The following is a 20484-nucleotide window of genomic DNA, read 5'->3' as shown; positions in this document are numbered from 1 at the left end:
CCTTCTGGGTTCAGCCCCTCTGATGTCATTTCTGGGCCCGAGCCTATGGAGGAGGACCCTTCCGGTTCTGACCCCTCTGATGTCATTTCCTATGTTGGCCTTTAAAAGCCTCCACTTTTCCCCTATCCCTTCAGTTCTATTTTGGGGTTTCGGTTTCACCCTGGGTGGAAGGTAAAAGGAGCTGCTTGGCTCACCAGGATGAGCCAGAGTTTGGAGGAAGAGGAATGAAGCTTGTGTGGAGGAGTGGAGGAGGCAGTGGAACACAGAGGAAGACAAAGAGTCATTGCATGTTATACAGTGCTTCTTGTTTTCTCCATTTAAATAGGCTAAATGACTGATTGCATGATTGGCTGCATGTGTAATACTAATTAAAGAAAACAGCTAGTTTGAACAATAACTCTAATCCAATTATTTATGATCTTTTCCAGGGGTACCAAAAATGTGTCCAGGTCATTTTAGAATATCTTTGTAGAATAAGCAATGCTTGATCTCTTTTCAAACTTGCTTTGCTTTACTCGATGACATATCAAAGGAATGCAGGTATAAATGTGACAATTACTTTTAATTTAAACACTTTTCACGAGGTATAATGATGAGCTGTAAGGGAACCAACAAATTTGTTCATGTCTGTATATATGCTTCACCAGACAGCAGAGCTATATTTGTCATTTGACATGGATTTAAACATTTAAAACAAGTGCAATAAAAATCCTAGGTATTCTATTGCATTTAATCTCTAGACATTAATCTCAAGACTCTTAGCACCCAAGCAACAGAGGTTTTCTAGTCAGCTACTTGTATAGTGGTTATGTTTCTACAATGCTATCAGATTCAACACTGCATTACCTCAAACAGAGCCATGTTTTTCCCATCATATTCTTTTCCTTTTTCCACATTGCTGCTGTTAATGAAGGGACTGCTTTCCTTGGGGTTGGCATCACCTGCAGTGGCAGATAAGAGAAAAAAATTGCCATCATTAAACCAATCAGTAACTCAGGCAGATGACATGATGTCTGATTACAATCCAGAAGGATAAATGGTGCTGTTAACCCAGCTTTAAGAACTTGGTGAAATGTGCTGTGCAAAAGCAGAATTGCTTGGTGATAGACAAGATAAGGTAAACTTTGCGTATGTGACTGGGCTGCATGATGCCCATTCTTATGAGACTCAATTATAAAATAAATATCCATCCATTTAACCATTTTGAAATCAATTGTTCAGGGTTGCATGGGAACAGAGACTATTCTGTCAGCACAAGGCCCAAAATGGGAACCAACAGGGGACAAAATGTCAGTCCCCTGCTACTCCCACTCACACACATACTCACACAAAGCAATTAATCTAACACACACGTGTTTAGGATGTGATAAGAGAACTAGAGTAACTGGTAAACAAAACACCAGGAACAGAAAGGATGTGTAAACTTCACAGAGACAGTGCCCTGGTGCTAGCACTAGTTCAAAATGGCCCATCTCATCATGCAACTTCTGCAGCACCTTTCTGATGTTTAATGTCAGACAGTGGAGTTTATCACATGCTTAACTATTTGATGACCTTCTGGTGGTTCTGCATACTTGGAATCTTTCCATGCTTGCACTGGGAACATGAATTGACTCATAAGCTGCTGTGATGTGTGCTGTTGGCAAATAGCAGTGGCTTGTATAAAATTGATTGTCAAAAGATTACCAGACAAGGTTTGCTAACCTGTAAAAATGGCTATAGGTTAATGGTTCCTAAACTGCTCCTCTGCATGCAATTGACACAAAGTCTTTCCATTATTAGCCATTACATACATTTTCATAATATTTATGTAAATGTTGCAATAGTTTTGTACTTTTTTATTAGTGTTTTATTTTTAAAGTCTGCATTAAGTTGTGCAAGCTCATTGTTAGAGAACAGCTTCAAAAACAAAGATTCATTTCTAAAACTGCATAACTATTTGTGTGGTTGCAGGTTCTTCCTGGGGTGGCAAGTCAAAAACTTTGTCCAAGAATGCTTCAGAATACTCAAAGGCACTGACAACATAGATCCAGCAGAGTTCTTTCAACTTAGCGGTGAATCACATAGCCAAGGACACCAGTGGAAGAAAATTTAGAACTTAAGCAAGAAAGCACTTCTATACAAGAAGAAGTGTGGGAATCTGAAACTACTGAGACATTCTGTTGAAGAATAAATCTTGACAATCTTTAAGAAGAATTTGGATGAGACATTGGGGCAGCTTAGCTATTAGCTTCAAAAACGAGCCTGATGGACTGAATGGTCTCCTCTCATTTGTAAACTTTCTTATATTCTTATTTCCATATGTAATTCTTCACTACCACAGCCCAGTACAGCATCAGTAAAACTGTTGCCACTCATTGATTTGGTTGTTCTCCTCACTATCCCCTGCACTCCCATTTGTGAACAAGACTGTCAGGTGCTTCAACTCCTCCATGTGTAACAGCTGCTCACCCCTTACCTGAAGAGAACACATTTTCATGGAGAGTGCCATGACCTCAGAGTTGGAAGTGCTTATTTTCTAATTTGGGAGAGGTGGCTTTGACAATAAAAAATGAACTGACTAATTAAAATTGCAAAAGGTTTCTATTATGAATTACTTTTAATCTTACACAAAACTAAAAGTTCCATTAGAGTCAATAACCTAGAAATCAGAATGTTATAACTTGAGCACCATAAATCAGAGCAGGCTACATTATAGTCATGCATGCAAGTGGAATATTCATAATTTGTTAGTGTACTACTATAGAAAATATGGATTGCCCTTCTTTATCATTTGTGGGTCCTGTGACCAGCTTCCTAAGAACTGCACAGCGAGCTTCAAAGATGAAACCTAATCTTGCATTCTTTCTTCAGTGTCACAGGTTCATAAAATCATGTGCAAATAGAGCTCAGAAAGAGTAAAGGCTTTCTTTCACCACAACTGCATTAAGCCTAGCAGGACATTACCATTGTAATGTGAAAACCTTTAGGTTAGGAATTAATTTAAATAAATAAATGCAAATCACCCAAACCCTATCCCCAGAGACACATAAACTCGCCACTCAAGCGGATTTCACACAATTATAACACAACGTTTAACAGTCATTGAACATAATTACCGTACCATGTGGTGATTACTTGTGTGCAAGTTACTGAGATAAGAAGTTAATATCTTCAATCAAGAGAGAGCAAATGAAACTTGCAGTCCAGTGCCTGCCTGTGTGGAGTTAGTTCTGCACTAAAACTCCATGGAAGCAGATCACCAACTTTCTAATGCCATAAAAATGGAAAGATAATGGACAGTCACAGTGATAATTAATGGGGCTTACAGAATGATTTTGCAGGGCCTATTGGAGATCTATGAAAAATGGAGATCACATCCCAGCCATATATATTTACTTATCAGCCACAACATCAAAGCCACAGACAGGTGAAGTGAAAGACATTGATTATCTTGTTACAATGGCACCTGTGAAGAGGTGGGATAGATTAGGCAGCAAGTGAACAGTCAGTTATTGAAGGTGAAGTGGTAGATGCAGGGAAAATGGGCAAGTGTAAGGATCTGAGCAACTTTGACATCATCAAAACTGAAAAGGCTAGATGACTAGGTTAAAGTGTCTTCAAAATAGCAGGTCTTGTGGGGTGTTCCTAGTATGCAGTGTTTAGTGTCTACCAACTGAACATGGCGAGCAAAGGCTAGCCTGTTTGTTCTGATCCCACTGCAGCACACATTGCTGAAAAACCTGATGGTGACCATGAGCAAAAGGATTCAGGACACACAGTGCATCACAGCTTGCCACATGTGGGGCTGCGTAGCCACAGACTGGTAAGAGTGCCCATACTGATCCCTGTTCACCATTGCAATGGGCACGTGAGTGTTAGAAGTGGATTATAGAACATTGGAAGATGGTCTGATCAATCATGTTTTCTATTAAATCATGTGGTCAGCCGGATGCATGTGCTTTGTTAGCATGGGGAAGTGATGGCAGCAGGATGCACTATGGGAAGTAGGCAAGCTAGTGGAATCAATCTCATACTCTAGGTAATGTTCTGCTGGAAAGCTTTGGGACTTAGTAATTATGTGCATGTCACATTGAAATGTACCACCTACCAAAAAATGATGGCAGTTTATGTACAACCCTGTATGACAACAGTATTCCCTGATGGCAGTGACCGCTTTCAGCAGGATAACACACCCTGCCACACTGAAAAGATTGTTCAGGAATGGTTTGAAGAATGTGACAAAGAATTCAAGGTGTTGACTAGGTTTCCAGATTCCCAAGTCAATCTAATCAAGCACCTATGGGATGTGCTGGATAAACAAGTCAAATCCATGGAGACCCCACTGCTTAACATAAAGGACGAAAGTCCTGGTGCCAGATGCAACTGGACACCTTCGAAGATCTTGTGGAGTTCATGTCTCAATCAGTCAGAGCTCTCTTGTCGGCATAAGGAGAGGCCTACACAATATTAGGGTGGTGGTTTTAAAGTTGTGGCTTATTGGTGTATATATGTTATATTCAATATATGGTGCTGTATTAATTGTCTTTTTTGTCTGTTATTGAGATTGTACTACGGTGAATAGCTGGAGGTAGATTTGCAAGTAAGAATTTCATTGTACTATTTATATAAGACAAAAACTTGAATGTTGATGATGACATGATTTTGAGTTATATGTTATAGGAAGTGAGAACGGTGTCAAAGGATCTTAAGATGAAAAACTTTGACATTACATTCAAAACTGAAGAATCCAGTACTTTTATTCTGAGTCTTGGTGTGATGCACTAGCCACTTTCAAGTTCAGATGGAATAATCAATATATACGTTCCGGTCACCCTGAATGCATGACAGGCCATTTAGAATGACAATCAATTTCTATTTATGACTGCTTGCTCTTTGTTCACTCCTTGAGATGTGGCCCTATGAACATGGTTTTCAAAACAATTATCATTGTAGCATGGCAGTTTTCTGATGAAGGGATAGTTAAAATGACAAACATGCAGCCAGAACATACACTAGGTCAGTCTGTCCTTGTGACACAAATATCAACGTCAGTCATTCTGTCCTTGTAACAGAACAGTGTGCATGATGATCACTTTGTCCTTGGGATGAGATTGACAGGGTGACAGTCATGGGAGTGGGACAAGGAAGGTGCTAAGTGCTATACCCTTGTTTTGATTGTCCAGTTTATTTTGGATTAATTTCTGTCTATGCCTGTATTGTAATATTATTTTGTATTATTTGATTTCAATTGGCATATTGCCATCTTGAAGCATTTCTGCCCTATCGTTTTGTTGCTTTTTTATGGTCATGTGACCTTATCAGATGTGATGTCATTTGTCCCCACATAAGATATGGTGGCATGTGCTTCTCTGTGTTCAATCTTTTGGATTTCAAAAGAAATCTTTGCAGGTGTCATTTTTCTTTTGCTATGAGGGAACTTTTCTTTTAGTAACAGTTTTTGACCTTGATCTTGTCTTTTCCAACAGTGAATTTTGCTTCCTGTTTTGTTTATTGCGCATCTTTGACATGTTGTAGGTTTAGATTATTCTTTCATTTTTTGCCCTCACCCACCATCTCCTATGTCATGCATCTTTCCCAAGACAACACCAGATTTTCACCAGACACAATGCCTCTTCTCACTTCTTCATCTTTCATCTTGTTAACAGTCACACAACTTATAACTGTCAACTGTTCATTTGGTTTACAAATGGGTGAAAGTGACCATTAAAAGAAATGTCATGTGTGGATTGTTGGCCTTGTAAATTGAGATGCAGTGGAGTGGAACACTGTGAATGTCCTTTCATTGAAAGATCCAATTATGGAGTGATCTGATATGATGAAGCTGTTACCACTGCGCTTGAGACTTGAACATCATCATCAGTCTTATAGTTTATGAACTCTTATACTGTTAAAGTAGCCCTTAAATTTACAATAATGGAAACAGCATTTTAATATGCATGTCAGTTTACCAAGGACTGTTTGGCTGTGCAGAACTAGTTGCCAAAAAAATATTTTTTCAAATTAAATTGCATGACAAATAAATAATTACAACTCATTTTAAAAGCAATAGATAACACAGATTTCTCCCAATGGCGACCTCTCTTATACTCAGCATTGTGAAAGACATGTTAAGAAAAGGAAAGATTAAGACAGTGCCTGGACTTCCATGAGAGAATATAGTAGTCAGGCCACTGGGGCAAAACTAAAGATTTCAGATGGAGAGTTAACAAAGTACTTGAGATCTCCATGTTACTGTCCAATGTTTCAATTAGGTTCTTGCCAGCTGAGTGGCAGACATTTTTTTAATAATAACATCGTAAAATCAATCAACCAATCACAGTTGACTTAGGCTAAATGATACATCACTAGTTAAAATGGCCATTCCATCAATTAATGTTGTGAACGCGGCCGTTCCTCCGAAACCCCCTGTTAAACAGTGATTCAATGGGAAACAAACAGCTTTTCATCTCCTCTTTGCGGGATCAGCTGCTAGCCCGCTCCTTGCTGTCCTAGTGTCTCACTGCCTTGCCTCTCTTGCCCCAGACTCCCTCTGCTCCGGCCGGGGCACCCGTGCTGCTGCTCCCCTTTGAAGAGGAAGATTTTGTGTTTTTTTGACCAGGAGGCAGAGCCGAGGCAGCCGGTTCGACAGTTGTCCCTTATGTGGCCGGATCACTCCAGAAAGAGATTTTTGTTTTGTTACGCCTGTTCTGGAATAAAGCTTCTCTCTCTTGGAAAAGCCTGAGTGCTCCTGTGCAACTTTGTGACCCAAGCGTGACAAGTCTCCTCTTTGTTCGGCATGGCAGTAAGCAGTGGGCTAGCAGCTGATCCCGCGAGGAGGAGATGAAAAGCTGTTTGTTTCCCATTGAATCTCTGTTTAAGAGGGAGTTTCGGAGGAGCGGCCGCATCCACTTGGGGCCGCGTTCACAATATAATTGTGTTCCGTGCACCAATTGCTTCTGTGACATCCTGCTACAGAACAGTGCTACAGCTCAGTTTAATTAAGAGCACATAATTATGCCATTTGGAGGGTAAAGCAGGCAAATATAAAAGGAACCATCTTAAAAATTATGTTTTTCTGAATTTGCAGATGTTCTCACAAACCCACCATTGGGCACGGAGTGATTGAAAACCCCACAATATGTTTTAGTTACAGGCAGATTTTCAGGGTCCCTGCAATTTGCACTTTCTTTCAAAGTTATATTGGTGTTGGAATTGTTTGTTTACTTATGCTTCTTCGGACAAAAAACAAACTGGTAGGTGATCTGTGTTTTCACGTGGAATATTTTTTACTTCATTTCGACATAAGTTAAATTAAATGTTTCCTTGCCTCTTTTTCCATTAAGCTTTTAGGAGGTGTCACTATTTTTGCCTTTGTGAGATGGTCTGCTGTGGCATCTTCAGATAAGTTGCATGTGGAATAAAATACCATAAAATACCATAAAATACAAAACAATAAAAAGGTGGTGTGGTTAGTATACATTTAATTAAACTGGCCTCTATGCACCTCAGCTTAATTATTAAAAAAATAACAGACCAGTCGTTTTCATACAGATACAGTAGGTCCTAATGAGTCCTTAATTATAGGTTTAGTCGTGTGTCTGTGCCGTTAATTAAATAATTGCTGAACGCAGGATGTCTGCAGGGATGTTGGGAACTAAACTACTGAAATGTAGCTTGACAGTCTAATGACCACACATATCTAGAAAAAACTCAGCCCTTAATTATAGCAAATAAGAATTAATCCTGGGATACATGGTAGTGCTTCACAGCTTTATGGGCCAGGATGAAGTGCGTGTGTTCTTCCTATCTCTGCAAATTGGCCTCACATCAGGGATTGTGGGATCAGTGTGTTCCTGATACACACATGCTTTCTCTGTGCAATGGAAGAAGTATACCTAATGGCATTTTTGACCCTTTTCAGAGGTACTTACAAAGTGTTCTGTTTTCGATGTTTGTATTAGTTGCTCTAGCATTAAGCAAAAAACTTCTTAGATGTAAGCTGAAGTTCAGACTTACTGTTAAGTTTTTCACAATGTAATGAGAGTCATTCATGCATATGTTCCACAGAGTAGTAAGAGTATTATAATTCCAAAAATACACAATTAATACAAACACAGACAATGAAGGCAACTTTAGATGATATATACAAAACAAAAAATGAATGCAGCATTGAATGCGATATATAAGATCACATAGATTCTGCACAGGTATTGAGCTCTTAACCATCATATAAACTACTTTTACACAGTAGCTAAAATATTGCTGTCTTAGTAGAAAAAGCATAGCAAGGGTTCTTTAGCTAGATAGATAGATAGATAGATAGATAGATAGATAGATAGATAGATAGATAGATAGATAGATAGATAGATAGATAGATAGATAGATAGATAGATAGATAGATAGATAGATAGATACTTTATTAATCCCAAGGGGAAATTCACAAATTCTTTAAAGGCTATACATAGTAGCTTTTTCTCAAGAAATACATCTTTCTGGTCATTGTAATACCCTCTCGAAAGATGTCACTTCACATTGTGAAAAGGAGGTCAATAAACTCAATATAGCTCTTCCAGTCACCACAGACCATCAATCCTTCCTTCTTTTCAGCCACATATTACAGTAGTCTTCTTTACTTCTTCTCCAAAGCTTGTGGCAGCTGCCTCATGGTCCTTTTAGGCATTGGTTGTCTCATAACTGCCCAAAAAGTTTTCTGCTGCATCCTTCTATCTGTGCACTTCTCTACAATGTTGCTGTACAGTAGACCATGGCTGGAGCTGACCTGGTCCTCCTTATTAGTCTCAAGTCATCAACTCTATTTTAACAATTTAGAGAGTAGCCACCCTAGACACATCATACTATGATGTTAACAATGGTTATAAATAAAACCATCATCACTGCTAATTAATGAGCTTTACCTACTACATCATTAAGTGATTATGAAGTTCAAGTTCATAAGTGGAAGCAAACTGGATTGGGAAGTCCAGCAATTTAAAGGTTTATTTGGGGACCCTTTTTATTTCAGAGTCTGCATATACTTTGCTAAAGTCCACATAAAGAACAACTGGCTAGCAGTCAATTTTCTGGCATGGTGGTCAGAGTGTTAAATCACTAATAGTTCATTCTTATTGACCTCTAACTGGATGAAGAGTTTACTTTAGCAGGGTGATCGCCTGTTATTTCTGCTTTTAGAGCTCCAAGATTTTGTGTTTAAACCCCAAAAGTGTCCTTAGTGTCTCTCTTGTTTTTCAAATAAAAGAGAAAACAGATATAAAGTCATGTTCATTGTATCTCCACAATCATCAAACAAACCTATTTGCCTGGGTATATGCATGTGGCAGCTTGTTGATGCAGTGTTCCTAGTAGAAATCTCCACTCTTCAATGCCCTGTCATGAGAAAATATGACATTCCTAGCTATCCTAAAAGCCATTCCTTTTTTGCTCTCAAAATCTCAAGGGTCTTGAAGTATGCAATTGGAAGGCTCTTAGCACAAGTCCCTGCCCCTCAAAGAGACAGGCAAGTCTGAGTGAAGAACAGAAACTATTCATTAAACTTTTCTTAGGATGTGTTAAGTAAACAAGGATCTAAATGAAAAGTACACAATTTATTTTACCATTTCAGAACTTTTTACAACAAAATTCTACTGTCATTGTCTCTGTTACTTGACCTTTTCTTGAAATCAATGCATACAGGGTGGTCCAGACCTAATTATGCAGATCCAGATCGTCTGGATGACTTTGATTTATGTGGGGACAGTTCCAGTTCGATGCAAAGACGATTCTTCATGTTGTCAGTTCACACACTTCTCGATGGTCTGGGATTTTTTGGGTGATTTTCTATGTAATAAACTTAATAAGTTATAGCATAATGTAAAAGGCATAATTAGATCTGGACCACTCTATTTCTATCCTATTGTCATTTCCATATCTATCTATCTTATAGTACTTTTCACATCTATCTATCTATGTTTATTTATTTCTAGTCAGATGATCCATTTCAGTGTTGATATCTCATCTTACCAGATGGCTAGTTAAGTGCTGCAAGAATCAAACTGAAGATCCAGTCTACTTAAACAAATTAGGAGTTTGTTTTGGTTTTGCTTTGTAGATATTCTGGTATTTGTGCCACACAGAACTAGATATCCTGCAACTGACTAACTTGGCACCAGGACAGTTCTACCCAATCTAACCTTCTGTGTCTACAAGTAGGCACATAATATATAAAGTAGAGAACATGTAACTTGCCATACATTGTCCTGTGAAAGCCACCAAATACAAAGCTAATAAAGTTCACCTATTATATTGGCCACTACAAATTATCTCTTTAAGAGTTTAAAAGTTTGTAGCCTGTGAACTATAGGGGGAACTTGAGTGTCTACCGTGAACTCACATTATGACCAGAAGAATGAAAGTAACAAAATAAAAGACTTTTATTAACACAGCAGGTGAAAAATCAGAGCAAATGTCCAATAAACACATGGATGATGAAAAAAAACAAAAGCAAAACCTAAGCCTTCTGGCCTTCCTATTTTCTCCCTGCTATGTTCACGTCCAGCCTCTTTACCTGTCAAGCCACTAGTAAAGGCTTCTTTCAAACTCCAAGCAGAACCACCCACCCTTGTGATACTGATTGCAGGGGACTTTTAAGACTATCTGTCCTCTCTAATACTCTTACAAACCTAACCTCCAGTGCCCTCTAGAGGCCTGGGGGATATTAACAAGAGTAGTGAATCATTTGTTATCCATCCCACTCTCACAAGCAACACATTTGTATATTTAAATACATACACAAAACAAGGACAAAGTCTGTAATACCTGGTTTCATAAAAAACACTGTTTACATTTTGCAAGTTCTCCTTTGGCAAAATGCTTTGATGCCATTAAATTGTGCAAAAAATAGTTAAAGGTCATCATCAGCCACCATGAATCAGAAACAAGCATGAAACATGTGATAATTTTCTTGTGTTTAGTCCTTCATGTGTTCTGAAGTTAATAAAATCCATCCCATTTTTATACCCTTTACCTGAGCTCCTGATGATTTACAATATGAACACTGGCTACTGTATCACAATATTTCAGCGTATCCATTATATATAACTGGATTAAAAGTATACTGCCACTTTTTTGTTTAACAGGTTCTTGTTACTGGATTGCACATAGCACACTTTTCTGCTTAGCTGTTAGATGAGCCCTGCAAAGAAGCAAAATACCATAACATGGACTTCATGCCTTACACTAATGAGATGATAATAATAACAAACATTTTTACTTCAATAAAATAAGTACTGCATTAGGTTACTTGTTACCTTAAAAAATAATTGGCTATATAACATACTTTACTTTTGATGTGTTACCCTAATGCTCAAGTGATTGTGTTGCTAAGCTGAACTTAGCACTGAACTGAGCACTTAGCACATTCACTTCATCAACATAAATTTATCGAGTTCTTAACTATTGTGACTCAATTATTTAAGCCTAGAGAAGGAATATTAAGATTTCCTAAGCAAGGAAACGTATGTTTTGAATGCCTTTACCTGTTGCTGCTGAAACTGTGTGTGAAGTTAAGCAGGTGAACAGAGTGCAATGGACATGTGCTGACAATAAAATCCTTACTTGTGTAACTCAATTAAAGATTGACATGGCCAAATAACTGGGTTACTCGAGAAGAAATCCATGTGTGTTAACCAGGTTTCTCTAACCAGAATAAGAGTTTACATGCCAAGTGAACACACGCTTTGTCTAATAAGACAAGTAGAAGCTATCCAGAAGATGTAATAGAGACTTTCACGTGGGAAGACTGCTGGAGATCCTTGAAACAAGATAGGAGAATTTTAAAAACCATTCAAGGTAGAGTTTGTAGAGACTCAGGGTGGCTGACATTATACCAGATACATTTCTTTGAATCTAGAAAGGAGCCCTGAGGTGTTCCAAAGTAAATAGCATTGCTTACAAATTTGAGAAAATTAGATAGATAGACAGACAGACAGACAGACAGATTAGAATGCTCATTTCTCCCAAGGAGGTGGTATAGCTTTTATAAAAGCAAGGGATATAAATATATATATATATATATATATATATATATATATATATATATATATATATATATATATATATATATATATATATATATATATATATATAAAACAACCCTCCTAAAACATAAAATCTGAATTACAAAAAATAAGAAAAAACTTCTGACTTAGATAAGAGGGCAGTCACAGTAAGGTATTATAACTCAGTGTCAGTGTGTCACAGACAAGATGTTCATAATGACTCTCAGTTTTGTCTTCATTCTCTCCTCTCCCTACCTTGCCCATTAAGCTTATTAATTTGGTGGGCCTCCCCTGAAGTGATGTTACGTGCCCAGCACAGTAAACTACACTGGACATTACAGAATTATTGAACATGTAAAGGATGTCACTAGCTACACTAAAGGGGCATAGTCACCGTCATAGAAACAATAGTCTGCTCTGCCCTTTCTTATATAGTTCCTCAGTGTTACAAGGGCACTCCAGCCTGTCATTGATGTGGACTCTCCAAGCACTTGTAGCAGTGCACCACCTGCACATGTACTTACTCAGTGGTGACAGGGTGTAGAGATTGTTTGGTACAGCAGCAGTAATTAACTGTTCCTTGTTTTTTTTTTTTTTTGGACATTGCGTTTAGGCAAACTGTCAAAGTCCTCTGCCTGATTCCTGTACACTGTCTCATTCTGTTTGACAATACACTGCATTAGTCCAGAATCATCCAAAAATTTACTCTTTTCCTTTCTCACCTTTATCAGTGCTTCACTGCCACCAGTGAGAATGATTCACAGTGTTACTTAGGCAGTGCTTTGTGATGTTATTATGATTATTTTTTTTGTTGACGTTATTATTTTCCCTTATTGTTTTGAATCTAAGGACGTTTATTGATTGCCTGTGCGTACCCTGAGAAGATTTCCAGCTTTACATGAGTCAACTTGAAAATGAGTGAGCTGTGCCCACATTTGTGAGTTTATCTGTTTCATTTGTAAGCTGCTAATGAATAAAATTTCTTTCTGTGCTAAATTAAAGATGTTTTCAGCTCACCCTTTACCACACTTCCATCATATATTTTAATACTGTAACCCTGGGAAAATGGCATGCACAGAGACGCAGTGGTTAGTGTTCATGAGCCCATGGGTTTGAGTCCTTCTCCTTCTTGTTGTTCATGTGGAGTTTTCACAGTCACCTCGCATCTTCATGGTCTTTTCATCTGGGGGCTCTGGTTTTCATTTTTCATTTCCAAAGAAGTGCAGGTTAGGCTAACTGGCAAAATCGCCAGTTACACGTGGAAGTGTATTTATGAGCGTACTCTGCAATGGACTGGTGCCATGTCCAGTGTTGGTTCCTACACTGATTACTCTTAACTCAGTTATGCAAATGATCCTAACTTGTTTAAGATAGTTGCTTTATTACTGTATATTCTCCAGTCTGGTCATGCAGAACCGACTGGTACACATAGATGGCTCCCTCAGGCTTGTTGTAATAAAGAATGTCCATCTTGGATTTATTAGTAGTGGTGATCTCAACTAATCTTTATTTATAGAGTATTCCCCAGTTTTGTACTATGAGTTGTATTAAAAAATAATTGTAACTTTACACAGCTTACATGTACCATCTCTTAGCTTACTGATTACACTATTATTTTGTCATAAAATTCCTGTTTGTACATATCTTTTTCATTAATGTGCAGCTTGTTTGCACCAGGAAATGACAATATAAATATGGCCTGGAGTCCTTAATTTGTTATCCCTTGGTTGATAAATGATGTTATTAAAGTCTCTAAGTGTGTAGTTAGCTTTATTCCAAATAGTATACCGTAGGCCCGGGGTAGGATTATTCTTTGGTTCTTGGTTTTGCTTTGTGTTTGACTCATTTATTTTGTGCTCAGCCCTTGGATTCCTGCTAGACTGGCTTTGTTTTGACTTCTTGATTTTGAACTTTTGCCTGCCACTGACTATGTCTTGTCCAAGGTTTATCACCTTCCATTTAGTCACACTCACAATAATCCTCAGACACCATGAAAAGGCCCTCTCAGTGTCACTCAACTGGATTAAACACATAAAATCTTATGTGATTTTACTCACAAATATCCATCCATCCATTGTCCAACCCGCTGAATCTGAACACTGGGTCACGGGGGTCTGCTGGAGCCAATCCCAGCCAACACAGGGCACAAGGCAGGAACCAATCCTGGGCAGGGTGCCAACCAACCGCAGGACACACACAAACACACCCACACACCAAGCACACACTAGGGCCAATTTAGAATCGCCAATCCACCTAACCTGAATGTCTTTGGACTGTGGGAGGAAACCGGAGCACCCGGAGGAAACCCAAGCAGACACGGGGAGAACATGCAAACTCCACGCAGGGAGGACCTGGGAAGTGAACCCAGGGCTCCTAACTGCAAGGCAGCAGCGCTACCACTGTGCCACCATGCCGCCCAGTGCAAATATCAGGAAGTAAAATTTTTTAAGATTGTAGCTCCAGAATACATATGTTGTCTTGCTTTTAAGTATTTATTTTACATTTTTTCATCATGTTGATGGAATATCCATCCTTTACAGATTTTTTTTCACAATTTAATAATTCTAATGTACCACAGCACAATGGTAGAGTGGTTTGTGCCTTTTATGTGGACTCTACACATTCTGCTAATGTCTGCATAGGCTTACTTTAATGATTTTCCAAAAGATGTGCTTATTAGGTGGTCTGTCATCTCTAAACTGGCCACAGTGTGAGTGAGTGTGTTAGGGGACTTTATGGCAGACTATTGCTGTGTCTTGGACAGTTTCCTACATCTCCTAGCAGGACAGTCTCTGACCATGGTCGGGGAGTAAAATGCATCAGAGGTTCTCACCTTGAAAGAAGGCTCCAGGACTCGAAGGATAGGCAAACAGAATAATTAGCTTTATTTCAATAATCAATAATGCAGACCGAGTTGAGCCCTGAACAAGCCACATCATCATTTCTTATCATTTCGACCTCGCTCAAAACAGGTCGTTCGCTGCTTATCCTGACTCCCTATTCAAGCTGGCCTCTTTCAAGTCCTCTTGGAAACCACCAATATGTCTTGTGTTTTGCCATCCATTATCTTTTCTCGACTCTCCTATTTATTAGCCAGCTTTCAACCGGCAGGTGTTCCCCCTTTTCCGACCTCAGGGTGTCTCCATTCATCATTCACCCCCTTCTCCATCCTCTTAGTTTATTAAATATTGGTGGTTTCACTCTAAGATTAATTAAAAAGCTTAGACAAAGTTTAATGCTTATAAAAGATCATACTAAGTTTTATATCTACTTATGCTAATACATGAATACATGACTTTTTATTTCCCATACCAGCCCCTGACCCTAAGTTGAAAGAGACGGGTTTAAGGGTGTATGTATGTAATTTTACTGTTTTATTAAATATGAAATGCTTCCTTAAGTAGAATATTGGAAGAATGTAGAAGAGTGAAATGGTGGCTGGTTTAGGTTCTTTTTATCATTAGGCAGAGTCTAGTGAAATGTATTGATGCATTTCTATATCCTGTCAAGCTTCTCATAGAAGGCCTCTTACTCCGTAAGTATTCAGGATTATTTCCTGTGAGCAGTTTGCAAAAGAAGCTTACTAAAGTGTGACTTCAAAATAGATGAAGCTATTATACAGACGTAAAAAGAGTTCAATGGACTGGACTGGGTTGCAAACTGGGGTCCCGAGTTGTTTCACCGTGAAGTGGGTGCGGCAACGCACTGTACCAGTGCATGCTCCCCAGCTTGACTTGACATGACTTGCACGCACCAACTCTATAGGATTTTTAAACTCATATAACATCTCTCCCAAACAAATCTGGTTACAGAGGCAGAGACCTTACACTGAGCTCAATCATCATTCAGGTGCCACATTGTCCACTCTTTAAAAAGAAACAAAGAACTTTGCCTGAGTAAACACTTCAAAATTTTTAAATTAAAAAATCAATCAGAACAAGATTGAGAAATCGGTTGAGAGTGTGACTGAAACTTCAAGAAGCAGATCTACTCCTTCTGCAGTTTAACTGTATTCAATAGCACATGGCTTTAAGGTTGTGCTGTTTTGGAAGTGGGTAGCTCAAAGGTACAGTAATTAACACTTCTCAACCACAGTTCCAGTGGCTTGGGTTCAAATGCCAGTCGGGTAACTGTATCTATGAAGTCTGAATATTGGCTATGAGTCTGTATAGATATTTCCAGTTTTCCCTTGGAAAAAAAAGCCCACATCAGAATTGGATGGATAGTTTGGATGATCCTCCAGAGTCATGTTTTGAAATTTATGATAAGTGACAGTTAAGCAAAACTGAAACAAAAATTCATTTTGCAGGCAATTTACTAATGTAGAACTTGGTAAAAAAGAGTTTTGGATGGTTTTGAAGTTTTTTGGGGGGCTAGAAAACAGGAAATATTGCCTCCTAAAGCCTTGTTCACATTTTGGGTTTGCCTGTGTGCTTTTCTGTAGTTGTGTAATACATGTAATCGGTGCCACATCGGTAAATCAATTCTGTTTGTCTTGCTTTCACATTGCTGTGGAGGAGAGTAGTGTGTTTGTGAAATGTGAAATCCTGCTTATCTTTCAGAGGATAATCTCACCATACTGGAAGCCATTCTCTGTCATAACCTATCTAAACCTATCAACTGCTTACACCCATTGTTTGATTCCTGCAAGAAGAAGATGAGGAAATACACTCTACAATCACTGTAGAGCTTCAAGTTTATTTTCTGTTTCCAAAATAACTTTAGAATTGCATTTGTCAAGATTGTCATCATAATTAGCAAATAATCTTCACAAAAATCTACATATGACACTGCAGGAAATGAGGGCAATTTTTTTTTTTCACTAAAGATACTTATTTAAATACTAAATGACATGCAGAAATAATTTGTAAATTGCTTGTTTCTTGTGTCATTGGAACAAATGTCGCTGGAAGGAAAACATAATTTGGTTTGCAATTTTATGGAAAGCGTAACATATTTAATTTTGTGCAGATTGTTTCACTCACCACCAATTATGAGGCTTGTGCAATTCAAAAATGGTAAATTCTGCATTACTCCCTTTTTCCCACCAAGCCCCCTAAAGTGATTATATGTGCTTAAATTATTAAGTACAAATCTCTTACAAACAATGACAAACTTCTTCTGGTCTCTACGGTGTTCTTTTAAGTTTTTTATTATATTCCTCAGTTTGAATCACTTTTGCTTTATAAAATATCTTGTGATGGTGTATGCTATCAATGGAACTATATAAAATAAAAATTGAATGACTCATAGGTACATTTCTGTGCACAAACTTTGCAATACCCTACAGATGACTCTGCAAATCCTAATTAGGATTAATTGTAAATGAATGCCATTTGTCCAGAGCAGTTTCCATGAATAAGCAAGCTGAGGTGAGCCTCAAACTCACAGAAAAGAGCAGTGAAGAAGGACGAGGACCCCAAAAAGCTATGTCTGCGCACTTGACATGGAGGATGGGGCATTCTTTACAGAACACCAGTGCCTGATGAACTCCTTGCTTTGAGTAGAGGATTTATAGATTTATATGACATGCTGTAGACAATGAGCTGCAGATACAGACAATACCACACAGCACAAGCTGAACTCAGATACACGTGCAGCTCACAGAATCAATGCAAAATGCCCTTGTAGAAGATATAAGTGCAACTTGAAGCACCCAGCTTGATCGATCTTCTCACCTCAGCTTGTTAAAGAAACTTTCAGATAATTAACAACATGGAGCAATGGGGCAGGTGATAAAAAAGCATGAGTGAAAACAAGGGAAATAATGGTTACAAAGAAGTGCCTAACACCTTCATATTGGCCACACTGGTTTCTCTCTAATTATGTTTGCTCTTCTAGTGAATTTGTCTACAATCCAGTCAAAAAGAGAAATACTATTTTTCATGTCCACCTTTAGCTCTGTTCCAGTTACGACAACTGTTATGGACACTAACCTGAAGTCATGTATTGTAGATTTCCTGCTATGTCTATCAGAATGTGTTGGCTCAGGTAATGTGCAGCAGAGCTCAACAGCAATAATCCTTCTGGAAGATGAGTATCAAAAAAATGAGAAGCTTCGGAATGTCAATAGCTCATCTCATAAAACTGGAGACCCTACTTATTGTTACTGATACCAAATCTTGCATTATACATTTGCAATTTCAAACCTGACAGGTAGTAATTAGTCTTTAATACCTACATATTGTCTGTTACCCTGCAACATTTATTTAGTGTTCAATTATAATACTTTCAACAGACCAAAGTAAATGCCTCCCACATCTCTGTACTTGACTGCACTGTTAAAAGATGCCCTGCAATTGCACATGAACGGCTTACCTGCTTCACCATCTTAAATGTACTCTAAGTTCTTACCAAACTGAATGCACAGCTTTTTACAATAAGTTAAGTATTAAAAGCACATAATTTACAATATGTTTTAAAACCACTAAATGTAATTTAGGATCACAGAAGCAGGAGACTACCCTGGTAACAGAGGATTCAAGGCAGGAACCATACCCAGATGGATTGGCATGTTCCCTCAGAAACAGCTTAGAAACACAAATTAAGATAAACCTGCTTGTTTTGGGGATGTTGGAGGAAATATGGAAATCCCACTTGGACAATGCAAGCTCCGCACAGACAAGCATTGGGAACAAGTTCAGCACCAGGATTGTGAGCTCTGACTGACTTTCCTTACACAGCAAAGGCTAATCAAAGGACAGACACTTGGGTGTGAGATAAGCTAACTGCCATTATTCTTTTTAACTGCCAGATTAAGCAAAGGAAGAACCCTAAAAAAGTGAGGCATCTACTTTTGTTACTCAATATATCATGACAGCTTAGAAGAATTGGAGTTTTACATGCATAGTGAACTATTGTTTTGAATCACTAGACCATTCGCAGCAAATATTTCAGTTGCTGTTGTGTTTGCTGGTGGTTCTTATTTGATGGGGGAGCAAAAGATCAGGTAGTAATTTGTTAGCCTTAAAGTAAATAAAGGAAACTGAATTAATGAGTTAAAAATGAAGGAAAAATGGAGTGCTTTATTATTATCCGTAACACATTAGTAAGATGTCTTTCCTGTGCTTAAAGGTACGGTAGCTTCTCATGTATGTGAGGCAGATGGCTCTCCCTATTGACACTCAACAAGATACAGTAAGAGCTGCCTAAATTAAGCAGTGAATTATTAATCACAATATAATCTGAAAGTCTTGATCACCCAATGAAAAACATTAGGATATACAAGTAGCTCCAAAGCAAAAGCTGGTCACTGCGAAACAGCACATAATATAGAATGTCCTTTTGATGCCCGAGTTGCCCAGAGCTGGCATACTTTCCTGGAGCCCAGATATCGATAGATGTGTACTGACTAGTACAATATGGACACACAGCAAAATAAGCTGGTGTATTGTGCATTTTATTTTACTTTAAGTGTCCAACAACAAAATGCAGTGCAAAATCTTGTTTAAATAAATAAATAATCCATAAAACACAGTGTTCAAGTGAGGCAAAAGGCAAAATCAATAAACAATACAGGAATAAAACCAGAAGTATTAAATAAAGTCTTCTTTCTTTCTCTTCTCTAAGCCTTGGTGCCTCTCTACATCTTCTTAGCCCCAACTCACCCCTCAGGTATACTCAGCCAGAAGCTGAGACCCCAGGAAGCATAATCAACCTTTTAAAACTAGTTTGCACCCCAGCCACCTGAGCTGGTCATCACTGAGGTGTTCCAAGCCCTGGTCCATTGTCCCACCACTATCACTCACTGGCATTCAAAGGATGTTCATCTGAGCCCTTTGGTTGCGCCTGTTATTAGATACTCAGCAGGAGTGAATCTGGCCTATGATCAACAACAACAGTAATTTATTTTTTGTATAGCCTAAAAATCACAAAAGGAGTGTCGCAATGGGCTTTAACAGGCCCTGATTTTTGACAGCACCCCAGCCTTGACTGCCTAAGAAGACAAGAAAAAACTAACAAAAAATTCCTTGTGGGGAAAAAAATGGAAGAAATCTTGGGAAAGACAATTCAAAGAGAGACCCCCTTCCAGGTAGGATGGGAGTGGAATAAGTGTTAAAATTTCGGGTAAATACAACACAATAGTCAAAGCAGAACAAAAGAAATCCTCTTCACAGATCTAGATGGCCAATCTATTAATGCTACCTCAAGAATACACAATAGTATAATAGTAGTAGTACAAGCTAAAAGGCAATAATGCAAGAGTAGATTAAATCATCGCAGAACCAACTTCTGAATACCAAAAATCCTGCCCATCGCACCAGCTTATTTGCACAATTCCCTTCAGTTGACAAAACACTAAACTTTTTCTTTTTTCTTGATTCTGTTCTCTTGAACATATTCTCTTTTTTTTGCTCTGTCTCCATTTACTGTCCTCCAAAGGACTCTTCTCAGGCTCTCTTTATACTCTCATGGATGCCAGAGTGCCGATGTGGAATGGATGAGCTGA

The 20484-nt window shown here is 38.4% G+C and overlaps 1 protein-coding gene across 2 annotated transcripts in view; it reads right to left on the bottom strand.

Annotated features, from left to right (window-relative positions):
- slc12a5a (solute carrier family 12 member 5a) overlaps positions 1–20484 on the bottom strand; it is an 820727-nt gene that overhangs the window by 197293 nt on the left and 602950 nt on the right. For both annotated transcript variants that reach the window (XM_039735849.1, XM_039735850.1), the window contains exon 2: positions 847–941. In XM_039735849.1, coding sequence (XP_039591783.1) covers positions 847–941 — 95 coding nt within the window. The remainder of the gene's footprint in view (positions 1–846; positions 942–20484) is intronic.

Source organism: Polypterus senegalus, chromosome 14 (genome assembly GCF_016835505.1).
Source record: "Polypterus senegalus isolate Bchr_013 chromosome 14, ASM1683550v1, whole genome shotgun sequence".
Lineage (NCBI taxonomy): Eukaryota > Metazoa > Chordata > Cladistia > Polypteriformes > Polypteridae > Polypterus > Polypterus senegalus.
This window is presented reverse-complemented; position numbering and strand designations above follow the sequence as displayed.